Source organism: Amblyomma americanum, chromosome 9 (assembly GCF_052857255.1).
Source record: "Amblyomma americanum isolate KBUSLIRL-KWMA chromosome 9, ASM5285725v1, whole genome shotgun sequence".
Classification (NCBI taxonomy): domain Eukaryota; kingdom Metazoa; phylum Arthropoda; class Arachnida; order Ixodida; family Ixodidae; genus Amblyomma; species Amblyomma americanum.
In genome coordinates, this window is record NC_135505.1 from 43,166,699 (window position 1) to 43,185,706 (window position 19,008).

Here is a 19,008-nt window from a genome sequence, read left to right on the forward strand (position 1 = left end):
GATCTTTTGGGTCCGCTTCATGAGCCCACCTCCGGAAACAAGTGTATTGTCGTTGCCACCAATTATGCCACTCGCTACGCAATCACGCGGATCCTTCCCAACAGTACTGCTACTGACGCTGCCGACGTTCTCCTGTACGACCTCAAACTCCATCATTGTGTACCCCGCACCTCCACGAAAGATGTTACGTGGTCCAAGACGGGAACGACGCAAGAACGCCCCCGAGCACAGCAGACAGGTCAAGCGGACAGGGTCCGCACAGGCCCGGAGCACGCGCACCTCCGACACAATTCGTTCACCTCGTCTTCACCAAGAATATCCGTTGCAATACTTTTGAGGACACTGCAACGCCCTCCTACATGTTGTTTTTAGGAGAATTGGAAACCTACTTTTCGTTATACCGTGACGTTTACTGTGAATAGAATTTAATAATATTTAATGCTAACAGGTAAAGGGAGGAATGGCAGCCATTCGTGAACTAAGGGCACCCGCAAACTTTACTACTGCAAACGAACACCCTCTCCTTTAAAAAAGTTGCTCGAGATAATTCAGTGCCATTGTTCGATCGCTACTGTGAAACCCGCTTATTTCAAAAACAATTCCTCAGCGAATCCACAAATTCTCTTTAAAACGTCCTCAAGATAAAGGGCAAAAGAGGATTGTGAGAATTCAGGGATTTGCTTATCACTTCGAAAGATCTCTAGAAGAGTCTCAAAGAGCATGGTCCTCTGGGCGATTAATATCTGGAATTTATGCCTTTGCAGTTTGATTCAGGAGAAAAAATGCTGCGGACAATAATCAGAAATCAGTAATTTTTCGTTCGTACCCAAACACACCTTCTGCTTTGGAGCCGATGACACGCTTGTGTCTCCCATATCAATTTTCTAAACACAAACACATGAAAAAAGAAGACGTTTTGCTATACAACTTTTTAATTGTCCTTACAAAATTGTGCACATGTTTTTCCGTGGGAGATGCGGTGCGTATAGTCTATGAAGTAAGGTTACAGTTTTGTTTTCGCGAAAACAATAAGGTTTTTAAACCGCGAATGGAGAATTTAACTTGTAAAACGATTGCCCTCAGTGATCTCGGAGACCAGATCAAGCTACTTACGGAAAGAGTGCGAGTGGTAGAAATACGACCGTGAATTGGTTTCTTTTCCACATTTCACACACTTTTCTGCAAGACGGCGGAAAATCATTCGAGCTTCAAACAACTGTGTGCGCGGATGTGTCAATGTCGTTAACCTGTTCTCTCGTGGATTATATTTTCATCGAAATCCAACTCAATCGTCCTAGTACGGTAAGTATACAAGAATATTTTAATTCATGTGGTCTCCTAAACCACTCTAAGCACAGCAGTGTGTCAAGAACAGATTATGCGCGCCGCTACAAACTTCCCGCCTTCTTTTGTAAGCGGCGTTACAAGCAGCGGAAGCCATCGGGTTATTGAAATATTTCTTTATGTCTGTGCCGTTATGTGTTTTCTAGCGCGCGGAAAGGCAGTCGGTGCGAAACCCGTGACGGTAAGACGCTCCTCGCGAGCTGTCTACTGGATTTTTCGTGTTGCAGGGTATATTCACGGCCAGAAATATCGCTTTGCCCGTGAATGACAGGCTAAATGGAACTATGCGTTAGTTAACGCCGTGTAAGCTCGATTTACTTGGCACCTCGTAAACCGCACACTCCGGTTCTGAGCTGGATTACCTTTATTGTAAAATATTTGTGTTATCGCCTGTCCTGAGCATGGAGTGCTCTTCATTGAGAGGTGTGCACGGCATGTTATGGGTAGACGCTCTATCGGTGCGCGTCGTGGAGAGCGACGTTTCACCAAAGATGTTTTGTAACGCTATAGTGTGGAGCACGGGACTTTTGTCAAAGCGGCACTGGAGGTATGCTCATACTGTGATGTTGGAATAAATGTCGCTAGCGGCGCAAATGGCCAGCGTTCACAAACACCGCGAAGGACCTACGAGCTGCACCCAGCCTCCCTTTTCGTTGCACACGTATGGATTCGTCCATCCCTGTTATCCAAGCCGTTGGCAGCCACCACTAGCCGGAGGACACTTCATTTTGAAAGATGAGGAGAGGTCGCCTCGACAAGAGATGGCTCACAGTTCGTTCCGAGAGGCTCGTTCATGAACCCCTCTCAAGCTTGCGCAAACTTCTCTAGTAGCATTCGCGCAAAATACAGAGTATGCGTTTCTGATCTTAGACTGTGTTTCAGATCTCTGGCTACGTTGCGAAAACGCCAGTGTAACTCTGCGCTTATTCGCGCAACAAAATGAGCACGTGCTGTAATATTAAAACTTTGCCTGTTAATGAAAAACATGTTTCATATTGTTTCATTGAAACACTTAATACTTTGAGCGGGTTATTTGCTTTCGCTGATCTTTGTAGCAGCGTTAGGTTAAGGTAGCTGCATATAAGAACCACCTCTTTACAGCTCTGTTCGGGCTGCAATTGAAATAAAATCAGTGAATTTGAGACGGTATTTCTTTGTGTCAGTAATGCGTATGCTGTCTCAACCTCACGTTAATTCTGAAACGCCGCAGCTGCAGCCATGATGTGCTGTTTGAGCCGTCGTGGATAATGAGCGCGGCATGAAAGCGCTGCAACCCGCTTGATTCTAAGAGCGCGTGCTGAGGTATATGAGTATGCTGTTTCATCTTTGCCCTTCAAGTCATGGGCGCAAAACTGTGGTGAACTGGTTCGCGTCTACCTAGTAGTTTTTTCGTGGTTTGTGCCTGTTTGAGTATCGGCGTACGTACCAGGCTTCAGGGAGGGTATTTTGAAGCGCTTACTCAATAGCGGGTATAACATTAAATGCTGCAATATTCTATTGTTGCGATCCCTGTGTAAGGAGTACTGAATGTGCATTTCATGGTTTAGGCATTCTGAACAACTGGGACAAGTCGATGCTGATACGTGGCACAGTTCTTCGAAGTCTTTTGTTCTAATTAATCTAGAAGAAATTCCATACAGAGATCAGTAGCGGCAGTAGGTATTCATTGCAGAGGTAGAATACTCAAAATATTACGTGTCGTAGTTACAATGTCTTATGACAGCCACTTAGAGCTTGCCAGGCGTATTTACTAAAAATGACCAAGCCGGCGCGGTGGCTCAGTGGTTATCGTGGTCGTCTGGTGGCCAGAAAGATGCAGTTTCGATCCCAATGGGATTTAGATAAAAGCGAAACGCTAGATGCCTGGGTACTATGCGATGTCTGTGCATGGTGAAGACTGGTCGTGGTCGAAATTATCCTCAGCGTTTCACTACAAATCAGGCGACGTAACGTCCCCGTCCAATTACCGGCCTATATCCCTCACATGTACCTGTTGCAAAATTCTTGAGCACATCTTATTAAAATTTCTTAAAGAACATACTCAGACTCAAAACTTCATTAACCAAAACCAGCATGGCTTCAGAGCAGGTTTGTCCACTGTTACCCAACTAGCCGAAATTTTTTATAACCACGCACAGGGAATCAATGACCAAAGTCAAACTGGTATAATTTTCCTCGATTACTCAAAGGCTTTCGATCGTGTGGCACATGCTCAACTGAATTTCAAACTAAACAAAATACTTGGCCATGGTCCCGTTACGAGGTGGATGGCCAGCTACTTATCGGAACGCCGACAATATGTGCAATACAATAACCATGCCTCTGATATAGTTCCGGTCATTTCAGGCGTGCCGCAGGGCTCTGTTCTAGCACCATTTTTGTTCATTTTATACATAAACGACATAAAATATCACGTTGACGTGAAGGTACGTTTTGTTTTTGATGATTGCGTGCTATATCAAAGAATAAACACTCAAGCAGAACAGATAAGGTTAAACAGAGCTTTGAACAACGTCATACACTGGTGGAATACATTGCAAATGGTACTCAATGCGGAAAAAACTGTAGTGATGTCTGTCATAAATGAGAAAACCAAACTTAACTTCCCTTATGGCACGGGTAACGGCGTTCTCAAAACAGTAACTGAAAAGAAATACCTTGGTGTGATTATTTCTGATGATCTGAGCTCTGAATCCCAAGTACAAAACATTACCAAAAAGCAATGAACAGTTTATACTTCCTTAAACGCACCTTGCGCTTTGCAACTTCAGATACCAAGTTGCTCGCGTATAAAGTCCTTATCCGTTCAATCCTAGAATATGCGAACATGTCTGGCTTCCGTATATACACAAAGATGTACACATGCTCGAATCAATTCGAAGAAAAGCTGTTCGGTTTATCTACCACAGGTACCGGCGCACGGTTTCTCCCACAAAGCTTCTTTCCTGCGCAGGCCTAGACACCTTATCAAGCCGCGTCACACTTCATAGACTAAAGTTTCTTTATCAATTCATAACACATTCAACACGTATCCTTCTACTTATATTAGTTTTAATTATACTAGATAACCTCGTAACAAGCATGAATTTACAATTAATGAATATTCTTGTGCTAACAACACATATTACTTTTCTTTTTTCCTCGAGCCATAAGAGAATGGAATGGCCTGGGTAAATATATAAGTGCGCAGTCTTCATTTGAAAAGTTCGCTGAGCTGGCAGCATCATCGGTCTTATTAACAAGCCAGACCTGATTATCATGTTGTCTTTATTGGTTTTATGTGGTTGCCCGCTCGTTGCGTACCTAGTTTATTACTGTATGAAGGAATGTAACAGGATGCTTCCATCCTGCTCCTTTGTAAGGCCGGCCTTTGCTAATACGGATTCCAATGTTGGGCCAATTGCCTGTACTGCTTTGGATGTGTTTGAACGCATGCTTTGAAGACCAGAATTGCGAACTTTCTTCCGTCAACTATGCCGCACTCGATGTGACCGTTTATTGATGCTTTATTATCTTTTTTCTATAAACCATATTGCTTACCCTTGTGTTACTGTCGGTTAATTTTATCTTGCTTATAAATCCACCTCTGTAACAGTCCCAGGGAGACTAACAGTATGATAAATGAAAAAAAAAACAACGTCTCTCGCTGCCTGAGTAACTTTGGGTCTTAGAACCCCATAAAACGAAACCAAGAGTAAGGGTTACCTCTACATAATGTGTTAGCCAGGATATCACATGCGTTTTAAAGCACATGTACGGAGTTGGAGTGGGAATTTCTTACTGCGATAGCTGTCAGGCGCCCGTCCTTGTCTTTATCGTCACCGTCAGCATAGTCGTCGTAGTCAGCGTAACATTTGAATGCGTTGATGACATCCACCCGTCGTCGCCGTCGACGTAACCGGTGGGTTCGTTAATGATATCCACCATCCACTCACCGGGTGGATGTCACAAAGGCATCAACGGGTCATTAACGCACTCACGCTATATCACGGTCAACGTCAGGTTAATAAGCCTGCGGGTGGATCTGTTTGTAATAACCACCTGCCAGTGCAGGGGCGCATCACTTGACCACAACACCAGTGCGATCTTTTCTACGTCAAAATATCACCAAAACTAAATGCCTAAACAGCTATTGCTGAATATCGCGTTACAGAGTCTTAACCGTCCTGTTAGTTTGTTTTTTTAATTCCCCTTGTCTTATTTTTTTCTTTCTGCTGTACAGGTTTACTTGCCTGTATTACTAATTGCAGACAACAGGTCGCAGAAACACTTCTGAGGAACCTAGTCAGACCATCATTTTTAACGTTTATTTGTGTAATGTCATGCATTCTTATTGTCTATGCACTGCATATTCCCAGCCTGGATACCCTGGAAATAAACTAAATTTTAACCACATAGATCATCAAATCATTTCTGAAGACCGTGAGGTGACCTTTTTCATAGGTTCTATACAGTAGACAGTGTACAGACAATTGTCCACTGGAGGTTTGTTCTCCACATCATTTTGTGATGTGGGTCTCCACATCACAAAACCACTGGACACGCTGGCGCAGAGACCACGAAACTAACGTCAGGTCTAGGCACCTCTTGAATGAACTGCCTCGCAGGTATGTCGGGCTGCCGTCATTCATTATGTAAAGTTCATTTTCTGAAGCAAATAAGGCCATATTCTTCCCTCTGGCGTTGACGTTCATTATAGGACTTCCCCACAATTGGCAGTGGGCGTTGAAATCTCCGCTAATAATCCAAGGAGCCCGGGTTGCCTCCATAATTGTCTTCAACATCTCGCAGTCCAATTGAGTGGAAGGGCACACATACGCCGCAATTAGTGTGAACTCTATGGACCTTTTTTTGACTATGAAACGCACGTACTGATTTTAATTTTGCGGTTGAACTGGCAGCAAACTTAAGTTATGTTAGTGCGGATGTGGACCAGAACTTTGCTGCACTGCCCGCATGTCGGAGCAAAGAAGAGCTCGTACCCGGAAAACCCGTTTGCTTGGGATAAGTTAGGTTCACAGATGACTAATATCGGGAAGTGGTTGTGGAAAACATAATGCCGAAAATGTGCTATTCGTGACTTTAAGCCTCTTGCGTTCCACTGGAAGACCGCAGTGCTTATGACTTCCTCACGAAACGTTGGAAGCTGGCCAGCCATTCTGTTTTTAAGATCATGTAGTGCTGGAACCAGAGGCTTCATCACCAGTAAGACACTTCGGGCAGTTGACGATTGCAGGACGTGTATCAGAGGGCGAATGGCGTTGACCACCGTCCTGATGATCACGAGGGCTTGGCGATCTTGCTCTGGGAGCCCTTCTCTGACGACATGCGAGCTCGGCGATGGGAGCTTGCGCTGAGGAGGCTCAGCAGAACGTAACGGCGGACGCGCTGGCCAAGCATCCACACACAAAAAGGTCTGATGATCCTTGGCGATATTTCGCTGACTGGGCACACTTGGACGTGGCGGCACGGGAGGAATTTGAGAAGAAGGTGCAATATACTTTCTTGAGGTTTTCTTGCTTCGAGCACGCCTTTTCCGAACACTCACGACAGTTTCACAATGCGTAGAATTGTCCCGAAACATTTGCTTTAGAACAGCACGCTGGTTTTTTTTTTTTTTGCTTGGACAATTCTGAGATAAGGCGTCATGAGGCCCGTTGCAGTTGGAACACTTAAGCCTTTGTGCATTACAGGACTCAGTGCTGTGAGCTCCGGCACAACGAGAACACACTCTCGTGTTGTCTCTGGCCCCGCTCACATGACCTAGTTTCAAACATTGGTTCGATTGCAGGAATTTTGGAATAAATGGCCGCACGGCATGACGTAAGTAGTCACCTTCACGTGTAATGGAAGGGTGTCGCCTTGGAGCAAAATCTTCACACAACGGGAATTGCCCAGACGTGATACCCGTAGAATTACGGTGCCTTCTTTTGCCAGCCTCACGAGTATGGGCAAATCATCTCGCGTGATAGCCTCGCCGACGACATAGATTACGCCTGAAGAGGTTTTATTCCATCCGAGCGGAATAACAGTACGTACTGATAAACCGCCGAGCTCAGTTTTGGCCCGCAGTGGTTTCAGCGCAGCCTCATGGTGGACATCAACAGCTACAATGTTCTTCCCCGCATTCACTCGAACGTCTTTGATTTTGATAGGCACGAGGACCTCAAGTTCTACAGAGACGACTTGCCTGTTAAGCCGCCTCATGTTGTCGGTTGGCTGCACAGGAAGGATGAGGATGGTGTGCGCCGCTTTGTTACCACGTGTTTTTGCAGTGGACTCACTGGATGACGATCCGGCTCTTAGAAGTCTTCTTTTGGTCTTCCGGTTGAGGTAAGTCTCAAAGCCGTCCTCACTGCTGGCCTCGCTGAGGTACTCGATGGTGTCATCGCTGTCGGGGTCACTAGAACGGCGGCACTACTTCCTCGACGAGCTCGAGGAGGAGGCCGCCAGGCCATTCGGATGCCCAGGAGGGTTCAGATTCATCGCCGTATGACGGAGGAGGAAATCATCGCAGTATACTCGCAAAAACACAGAAAAAAGCTGGAGACTGATTTCAAGCGCTCCACAAGGATGTCCGAGAGCATGAAAGTTATATAAAAACAGCAATGTGCCGAGCATAACATTCTCATATTCTTACCCACATATATTAAGCACCGTGTCTGAGTTAAATCAATATTGTTGTGCACCCCAAACGACACCAGGCATCAAAGAACCCCCAATTATTATTTTTAGTTTATCTTGTATACTCTCGTCTATAAGCAAATTGTAAATGTGTACGAATATGTATGCGTAAATCTTGGAGGCAGTAGCTTATCACGAAAGAAACTTTAGTTGAATTTCAATTGCAAAACTTGTTCCATCTGAGCTGGTTGGTACATAGTTTGAGAGTAGTCAGCACATGAATAGAGACATATTAAGGACGAAGCACAACACTGACGCAGTCGTCCTTTTTATGTTTTTGTCTATTCCCACGATTTCATTTATTGACCGCTTTCTAGCATGTGTGATTTTTTTTCGCTACTCCATGCAACGCCCTTTACCACATATTGTTTTCTATTTTTTTTTAGTTAAAATGGCAAATATACTTATACTGCATGCTCAATGACGACGCTTCAGCCGCTTTGTTCGCGCTTAAAATTTTTAATGGAAATATGCTGCTGTTAAAAGGACGCCGGTATGTATAACATCCAATAAATTGTATGAATCCTGTTCACCGCGTTTCAAACCGCGTGATGTTCTAACATACATATCTCGTAAGCCTCCCTCCAAAGCTCAATAAATGGGCACTGCAAGCTCTGGGCCAACCTCCAGTCAAGATATGTGTGGATTTTCTCTTGTGTAAAGCGTATACTAAAAAAGCTGTGCTTAGAGCTTTTTATCTCTGATGACAATTCTTCACAGGTTGCCGCTTGTATGAAAAGATGCCAAATAATAGCCCGAAAAAATGCTTCATGCTGAACAATTCGTGCACACTAAGCACCTTCTCTTTCTACGGAAAAGTGTACTTGGAGAACCGCACACTGTTAGCAACTGGGCGCATCTACCTTAAAAATACACGAATATAGATCACACAGGCATCGCAGGGGTTGCACTGAGATGGAGAAAGTGTACGCGCGCAAAGGTTTCCATAGCATGAAGAGACCTACAATTACGCAGTGAAGCTTTTCAACCAATTGTTCCTCTTTCTCGCCACAAAATGCAATACCAGAGCAGAGAACATTCGCATTCCTGTCACTAAGCAGCCTTTAGGCATTTAGCAAATGTCTCCATTGGAAAATAACATTCAGCCACCTTTTCACAACATTCGCTAAGGCACATCAATATGCAACATTTTTCACTCAGTGTTAAGCCCTTGAACAGTCCGCACTAAGTTTACAGAGGAAATAAAACCCCATACTTGCTCATGTACAACACCACGTCGTCGCCGTCAAATATGTGGTGATTTCTTTCAATAAATTTTGAAATTTCTGTTATTGAGCCAGCCATCGTCTTGTTGTCAAACCGTTGATATGCAATCTCAGTGTCGTTCTGTAAAAATATACCATTAAGCAATCTATATGTGAATGTTGCCTATAAATAATGTCTGAACATGTGGTTACCAAAAACGGTTTCTTGAAAGGCTACTGGACCAGCTTCATATATATTCAGATTAGATAGAAGAAAATCAGTCTGGTTGGAAACTCAGGATATTCATTTCTTGTGCTCGTTTATTGGTACTTCGGCTAGGAACAGCGAAACACACATCGCAGCTAGATGCACAGTCTGCTCTGTGGGTCTGTCGTTTATGCACAATCCTTTTCTCTGTATGTGTTATCTTCAGCATTCGGATGCTTACGTGTTTTCCCACTCATCCATGGTATGAGGTCTGCACTCTTTAGCTCATTCGGCCGATGATATCACGTCACTAGACATTGCTGACTAAAGTTAGCACAAGGAAATACCCCTAGATATGTGCCCCCCCGAGCCCTTCTCTCTGCGCCATCCATGCATCCGGCGCCGAGAGCTTTGCCCCCAACCTCGCCACTTTGCCATTCACCATGACATGCTATACGCCGCAAATACCTCTCTGACGGCCGTACTTTGCTGCTTTTCTTCTTCAGCACCTCAACCGTATTTGCCGTCTGGCAGAAATGCGTCCGGACCTCTGCGCCTCCATTCACTATTGATGCTGAGTGCTCAGTGCACTCACATTGGCGTGGTAAAAATTTAAGGGACGCCTATTTACATTAAGTGCTGACGATCCGACATCATTAAAGTCTGAAGTCAGCTTGGCCTGCTACCCCTCCTTCGACCCAGCGGCTCGCAGCATACTTGCAGCGGCCGAAACTGTCGTCATCAACATACTTCCGTGGAAGCCCTCTCCGCTTCCTCGGATTTTCCACTGGAGAAGAGATGCTGCACTGATTTTCTGGCTCCATTATAACATGATACGAAGAGAGATGTCTACACACAAGTACACAGAACCAAACGCCGCTGCCAGCTGCCGGCAATCGTAAAATCCCTATGGGCATGTCACGTGAATAACGCACCCAAAAGCCGCCTGTACGCAACTCGGCCTTGTCAAGTGTTCTCACGACGTAACCCTTTTCTGTGGTCAATCAGCACTCGTTCATGCCACGTTATCCTTTGAAGTCACCACTATCTGCACCAACAGGCGTATTTTGTGACTAACCACGTAACATTTTTTTCAGCTCACCTGCCAATTTAGCCACATCACGTGGAGTCATGACGTCACACGCCCGTCGAAAAATCACCGCTCGCCCACATCACTTGACCGTGTGAGGTCCTCGCTGTTTCGACCAATCACAGGATTTTATGACAAACCACGTTTCTTGCTTTTTATAATGAGTCCTCTTCAGATCGCAATAAAATTTGCACGTGCCTTCATCTGGGCCTTCACTATCTCGTCCCATGTAATCTTCTACGTCTCAACTGTAGCCCTTAGTGCCGCCGTCATGAAACCCCATCTCGTCATTCCTACGGTCCTGTGCAGGCACTGCTTTCTCCTGAGAAACAAAAAATATTTTGGACCAGAAAGAAAATTTTAGGAGAATGGCAGTTCGACTGTCCCTGACCGCTTTTCCTGACTGTCTCATTGACGGCATTAGCCCACGCCCCTAACTCTGAATGGTCGCCGCTGCGTCATTGTGGCAGTCGGCGAGCTCATGCCTTATGTTCACTGCTTACCTTTGGTTTCCGGCTTAACGCGTGATGTTCCTATTTTCATCTGGTATATTATAGCTGTGCGCCATAGCGCACTGAAAGCAACTTCAACATCCCGGGACATGTATTTCTCTCAAAAACCGTGGAAGCACTGCTTCAGCTATACCGTATTGTTCACCGCTTCACAACGGCTGAACACTTCCGATGAACGGTGTTAACGCTTCAACAATAGAGTCTGTGATGTGCTCGCCATGCACTTGGCATCACAGCAATCTGATTAGGAGCGGGTTCTGCCACTTGTTTGTTACGCCTGTGAGAATGTCATGCAGAGCAGAATCATCTTTTCGCATTCTTTTGTCTGTACGAACGAAAGCCCACCTGCACAATGAAATTCATTGTTCCGCATCACCCTGATGTGTCTACCTTGAACCTACTGGCACCAACGACTTGGTACCTTTTGCAAGGTGCAATTTACGCGAGAAATGCGCCAAATTGCCCCATGATTTACGGCAGCGAAGAATTATCGCCGCTAACGCCTTCAAGCCGTCATCGATCCTGCTTCATCCCTTTGGGATGCCCTCGTGTAGATTTGTGTCTCTCCCACTTACGCAGCCCTTCCCTTAAGACTACTAACAAGTTCTGCCCATATCGCGTTCCCTAGCGTATCTCTCCTGTGAACTGTTATTGAATCATTTTTATCGCAGCGGGTATACGTCCTGGAGATGTTGATGGTGTGCACGTCGAGAGCCTCAAGCGGCACTCCTATACTACAGTTGGCTCTTTTCCGTGAGTAGGCAGAATGCTATGTTTTCTGTCAAAGGGTAACTGCACTATTGCATATTTGCATACACTTCAATAATTTGGATCCGACGACGACTGCAGTCACACTTTTGTTGTTTGACGTCATCTTTAATAAAAATCTAACCATTATCGCTGTGCCAAAACCGAACAAATTTGCCGTTTTTATAAGGAACACTATGCCGCTTTTGCATCCACGTACTAGGAAAACACTCAAGCCTTCTTTCACCTGATAGCACTGTTCGTGAAAACAGCTGCCTTATTCTCGTAATGACGCTCATTCTTGTTTCCCGAATAATTTCTTGTGTACTCCATATCAAGGCAGAGTAACTAAGCTCGAAGATAATTTGGAAACATAAAATGTAATTAATAACCATACAACACGGTTACTATTGCTACCCTACACTACACACACAGTCACAGTACTCAAGCAGTCCAATAGCATATCAAATCAGATCAAATCAAATGACGTGAAGATTAGAGATTGTATAACGGGCCAGGAAAATGTACCAAATCTTCCTTGTGCAGTGGAGAACCATGAAAAAGAATATCAGAAAATGACACGAAATTATGACGTATTTTGAATCCGAACGCATTACTAGTCCCATTAGAAAAAAAGATGGTGCCTTGTGTTAGTCTACACATGGATAGTACAGAAAATCCCGCGATATTAAGTAAAATAACGGGATGTCTTCAAGCGACTGTAGAACAAACGCAGACCGAGCACACCCATTTCACACAGGGTTACTAATACTTCTGCCACAAGGCGAATTTCACAACATTCCAAGCGAATTTCATTCGATTCAATTCGATGCACCGAATTCCGTTCGGTCTCCTTCGGTGCTACACGGTAAAAATAGTGCCATTCGAAAATTACGGCAGTGATGACCGGTGAAAAAAATGGTACAACTGAAAGACACCAGCGCGCATAAAAGATGTTTGAAGTTGTTAAGTAGTGTTTCAAAAGCGGGTGAGAACATTTCTGTAGAATAATTTAAGCTTACAATATTATTTTCGGCAATTTACAGCACTATAGCCATAAAAACCCAAGCCAAGTACAAAGTCAACCACAAATTCGGTAAAGGTAAACAAACAAAATGGCTGACACGCTGGCGCGCGGAGGCGCACAGAGCGTTGAAATGACTTCCAAAAGGTGAAGCGCTCAGGTACACCTTAAGTATTCGCGATCTAACTGAATATGGAATGATAACCAGCAAGAAACACGCAACCCAAAATGATCGGCGGTCGCGGGAATGGCTCCACTTCATGGTCGGCCGCTGCCCTTGGCTGCAGCTGGGACCTACAGTAACAGCTATCTACGACAGCTTCTAGTGTGAAGAGGTTCGCACAAAAATGGGTAATTCTTTAGCAGAAGTAAATAAATATAATTTCTGTCTTTGGCAGTGCGCATGCTAGTTTTTTACGTCGCTTGTTTCTGCTGCGTATCTGCTGCCCAGAGTACACATTCAGTTCGAGATCGAATGCGAATGAGTTCCCCTAACTTATGCGATGGTGAATATTAGTCCAACCTAATGGCATTAAACGTTCCCGTGTAGCAGCTGGTTGATGGCAATAGGTGCTAATATCATTAGATGGGAATGGCATTAATTTTCTATGTGGCAAGGGTATAAGGCTCGAGCATGAGCCGAAAAAAATAAAGGTTCTCTCTCTTGTCCTTTATATGTCCTCCCCACAAGCCAACCTCAATGTGGTACCAGGTTTACCGACTACATCCGTGCAAGATTTTGATTGCAACAGTTTATCGTACAAGCGTTCTGGGTGTTATCAAAGATTTCTCATTTCATATAGCTTACAGGCACTACTCAAGTTGTAGGCTAACTAGCGATAACGATTGGAACTGACGACATATGCACCTTAAATTGTATGCCTTCCCAGACTTTTTACCTTTTTTCTTAACACGTTGTTTAGGTGTCCAGGGAGATGTGAGACAGTTACTGCGCCATTGCCTTTCCTTAAAAACCGATCTTCGTATCAAAATTGTTATGCAACCGTTCTTCGTAAACCGTTCAGCGTGGTGTCATACAATTTCGTGCTGCATACTGCATACGTCTTTTAATTTCGAGGCGAGCTCGCGACAGCTATTTGAACCGAGTGTTCGAGTGTTTCATTCGGGCTTTTCCGGTTCGGCGCTGGGGCTTTGGGGAGGCGCATCTTCGTTTCATTTCTCAGTGCGGAACCTGTGTTGAGGTCGAACGCTCACGATGACACACTACTGCTTACGCCTAAGCAGCACGTAAGCATCATCAAGTGCCCTCTGAATCATTCTGATTGTTAAACAGAACACATACATGCAAGCTGCTGGCAACTGTGTGGGCTTACTTTACGTACTTCAAAAATGCATGAAACGCTCTTAAAGGTTTCAGTTCTAAAAATTACAACCTATATCTTTAATGCTAAGAGGGAGAAAGACCGTTTACATATAAAAGAAAATGCGCTCCAAACACACCTGTTGCTGCATCCTAAAGTCAAATCATCTACGAGGACAGAAAATAGGTTCAATATCTAGAGGTCTTATATGAAAACCAGGAACTCCCCTCATTGCAAGCTTCAACGGCAATAAAGTGAAGAGAATGTTTTTGTGTTGTGACTACTTGTAAAGAAGCAATCAAAAATAGGACTTACGTCTAATATCACTATGTCCGTAACGACGACCTGCATGTCTAGATTGTCTCGATCAGTGCTGGCCATAATTTTATTCACCTTCGGGAAGAAGAAGCGGGGGAAAGCATGAGACGGGAATGTATTACTTTCATGAAGAAATTTTTAATTTAGGAATACAGAGAGCAGCAGCAAATTAGGAGCGCTCATTTCTCTTCTTGATGATCAAGATACACTAACTAAGAATAACTAACTATACGTGGTTAGTTGTAGCCGTAATTATCTAGGGCTAATGAGCATTTGTGACAAGCATAATTTACTTCTTTCGAGAGTCCAGACTTGTAATACTGCTGCATTGCTATGTTATCTTTTCGAGGACTAATGCATATCGAGCTATTGTAAAGGGTCAATGAGGACAGCACCATCAAATTTTTGTTTGCAGTACAAATAATTCCTTCTGCTTTCAGTTGGTATTTTGAGGTATGTGTGGCGTCAAAAGACGTATTAATTCCTGAGAAAAGCGGATGTAGAACTTTCTGCCTCTGGATATAAACTCTTTTAAACCAAATCGCAACAAGTTGCTTGATCGCCGCTTGAAGTGAAGGCAGCGTAGCGGCGCCTATAAAACTGCTTTAGCGCAGTGCAGTGGACATGCAAAGTGAGGCGGTCGTGGAAACATGTATATTTTATTTTCATGTTACTGTAGTTTATAAAACTTCGCTTCTGTTGAACTTAGTGAAGACCAGTTTTTCTTCACTGTACCTATAAAGTGGTACATATTGTGTACAAGTTTACATTTCTACCGCACTGTCTTGTCGCTTATGAGCTTGCTTGCGAAGACACTAGATTCCTAGTCTAAGCAAAAATAGTGGCAGATAACACTAGTTCAATTTGTCTGTAAACTTAACAAAATAACTACCCACACAATAGAGCAAAGACTGGCATTACTGTTTAGTTATTTGGTAGGCTGAGGGAACTGAAACATTTTTGCACTCGGCAATACAAACATAATCCAAACTATTTCCAATTCTGTGCTGGACTTCCTTGATTAGTAGAGATGGGTGAATACATTATATACCATAAAAAACAAGCCCCAGTCTTTATGGACCTGAATACATAAACAAGATTTTGATAGTCAGCTTCAAGTCTCTTGTTTACTCATTCAAATCGGCTGCCCTCAAACGCAGGGATTATTGTAGAGAGCCGACAGTGCAATAACTGCGTTTGGGCAGGGTTCCTTAAAGTACTGGTACAGGCGGAGTAATAAAGAAACTTTAATATATTCGTATGGAGTAATATGAAAACTTTAAAGTGCTCTTCACTTACTGCCTCTTCCTGTCTACTTAAAATAACTGCAATATACGCTCAGCCACCATTATAAAGCAAACTCTAAAATCTCTTTTCCTGGTTGAGAAGAAAGTACTTTGTGCAGTTCATAATTATTTATTTCATGCAAAGATCAGTCGTCTTTTCAGATTCCCTATTTTTTGCTTATGTCAAGCGGAAAGAGACGAGAATATCTCTTTTCAAAGTATTTACCTCCTTTCACAACGAATCCTAGACATCCGTAAACATAAAGCTATGACGCATGATTTTGCCAACTCTCATAGACTATCGCCCATCGAAGGTAGTGGTACACGCTTCCATATTTAAAAAAAATGAGTTTAAAGTCATTAGAACCCTACCTAGTTTTCATCCCAGTAGGCCTAAGAAACATTGCTCATTATGTATTGTGACACCCATAAAAAGGCGATGAGTATTCTATGTGGTCGGCATCGCTGACTACGCAGAAGATGAGGAGCACAAGATGGATGCGTCTCGTGCTCGGCAAGCGGACCCAGTTGTTTTCAGTCGCCCGTTGTGGTCTGAATAAAGCGCTGATCGTATCATCTTGGTAGAAGATGCCGGGTATACAGGTTCCTTGGAAGACAGATCCCCAGCTTCATATTCGCCGCAGACGTCGAATTTTGGTCTGCCCCCTTTTGTGACCATGTCCCTGGACGGCGATGCTCCGAGGTCTGTGCCCAGAAGTTTGCGGCAGCATTACCGCGAGCCACGCTCGTTCGCGGGCTCAACCAGCGACGACGTCGATAAATGGCGCACCCACTACCAACTGGTGAGTCGCAACCATAAGGGTAACTTCTCCGCCCAGCTTGCCTACGTCGTGTTTTTCCTAACCGACATGGCCTTAAAGTGGTGCGACGACCACGAGGCTTCTTCCACGACATAAGATTTCTTTGTAGAGGAGCTCAAGAAGTGCTCCGGTGAATCTGTTGCGAAGAAGAAGCGGGCTGAACAAGCACATTCGCAAAGTGCTCAGCTTCCCAGTGGAACATGTACGAATTATACTGAGGAAATCGCAGTTATGCAAGGTCGTCTCTCCTGTCATGACAGAGGAGGACAAAATTGGCCATTTACTTAAAGGGTTCGCCGAAGACGTCTATAACTTTCTTATCAGAAAAGAAAGTCTCGAGTCTGTGCTTGACGTCATTAAGCAGTGGCGCACATTTGAGACATTGAAAATGCGTCGCATCACACCGAAATTTGGACGTTTGGCAAGGGAAGACGACGGTGGCAGCTGTATACGCAACATCGTCATGTGATCTCGCTCCCACAATATGCCAGATCGTTCGCGAAGAGTTGACCAGGTCGCTGGAACTCACTTGGAGTTCCGCAGCGTTCCCTCCTGTGCATCCCACGCGCCCTACTCCGCCAGCCGCAGTTAACGCAGCGCACTTTGAGGAGCATCGGGTACCCCGAGGGCTGCGGCCGAGGAGCATACCACGATCGCCCCCGGACGACCGGTCCCGCTTTTACCAGCCTATGCCGGCCACATACGACGAGAACTGGCCCCTATCATGTGTGTTACCGTTTGGACAACCCGGTCACATCTCGCAATTTTGTCCCCGCCGACGACAACCATCGCGTTACGGCACCTCTACCTATATTTCGTGGCCGGATTACCAAGCCGCTACTTCTCTGTACACACCCTACCCGCATGATTCTGGCAACCCACGGACTGCACAAATACGGAATCGTTCGCCGGCATCGGAGGGAAGTGTGACACCGCCTCCAGTTTTTCGCACTTGTCGATCTCCATCACCCCTACGCCGCTTCTCCTCGCTTTCGCCGGAACACTAGTCGGCGTGACCGATGGGGGTGAGGTCGCTGGAAGTCTGCCGCTGGAAGTGATACCCTTGCCTGTAGTTATGTTACGGAACAAATTGCACGTGCTAGTGGATGGTCCACCTGTGGTGGCTTTAGTGGATACCAGTGCTACTGTTTCAGTTATGAGTGCTGTATTTAAATGTGTCCTCGGACGTAAAGTTTTCTTTCGATGGGACAAAAATGTCCAGTTTTGTAGTGTGAGTGGCCAACCGCTGCCTGCAGTTGGAGTGTGTAGTGTTAACGTTTTCTTCAGCGCGGAAATGGCGTTGCTTGCCCGGGCAACGCACGATGTTATTCTTGGCCACGACTTTTTGCAGATGTGTGCCTCTGACATCGACTGTCATGCCGGTGAGCTTAGCGTCTGCAAATGTTTCACCACTGCCCTTGTAGAAGAATTGTGCAGTAGAGAAAGGGCGTTTTGTGTTACCCGATATCATGTCGTGCATCGTTCTTAGGCTATATGCGTACCGATTTCCTGCTCCGATGCCACTCTCGGCGTCTTTGATGCGAGTGTGGCGCCGAACGATTTGACCTGCATGAAGAATATCTTGGTTCCTCATGGCGTGGTTTGCGTCACCAACGGACGCGCTGAACTGTGGACAGGGAAATGTTCGATAGAATCAGTAGTTCTGCCTGAAGGCCTGAAGCGTGAGCCATGCAGCCACGACTCGCCGCTATCCGTTGCCTTGGTTATCGACGCCTTGGGCGCAGCAGCACCAGAGCTTTGTAACAAGTCGCAGTTACTTCGCAACATCGACAACTTGCTTTACACGCATCAGCGCCGTGCTCTCTTGGCCATCCCCCGTGACACACCACTGTGCTTGACTTTTCACAGCCCGGCGGCCCTTCCATCCCCTCGCCTCTGACCGTGCACAGGGTTGACACTAGCGCGTCATATCGGATCAGACAAAAGCCCTACCACGTGCCACTGTCTGAACGCAAGGTGATCAATCAACAAGTGAAGGAGATGTTAACCAAAGGCGTTGTACAAAATTCCTCGAGTCCCTGGGCTGTTCTAGTAATTCTTCTTCAAGAGAAGGATAAATCATGGGGTTTCTGCGTGAATTACCGTCGTCTAAATGCTGTCACAATAAAAAACCTAAACCACCTCTCTCGAATGGACGATGGCATCGACTGCCTTTTTTAAGCCTCCTACTGATCTTCTATTGATCTCCGGCCGGGGTATTGGCAATTTCCTATGCATGCCGCGGACAAGGAGAAAACAGCGTTTATTACACCTGCCGGCCTTTATGAATTTAACATAATGCCACTTGGCCTTAGTAACGCCCCCACCACCTTCGAGAGATTCATGGACACTCTACTCCATGGTTTGAATTGGGAAATATGCATGTGCTACCAAGACTATGTTGTCATTTTTGTAAAGACGTTCAGTGAGCACAACGACCGGTTAGC

The 19,008-nt window shown here is 45.1% G+C and overlaps 1 protein-coding gene across 4 annotated transcripts in view; it reads right to left on the reverse strand.

Moving 5' to 3' along the window:
- The window catches only part of LOC144103959 (venom metalloproteinase antarease-like TpachMP_B), a 108,053-nt gene that overhangs the window by 71,415 nt on the left and 17,630 nt on the right, over positions 1-19,008 (reverse strand). For all 4 annotated transcript variants that reach the window (XM_077636693.1, XM_077636695.1, XM_077636694.1 and 1 more), the window contains exons 3-4: positions 14,452-14,529; positions 9,245-9,375 (exon numbers count right to left, since the gene is read on the reverse strand). In XM_077636693.1, the coding sequence (XP_077492819.1) occupies positions 9,245-9,375; positions 14,452-14,529 (209 nt within the window). The remainder of the gene's footprint in view (positions 1-9,244; positions 9,376-14,451; positions 14,530-19,008) is intronic.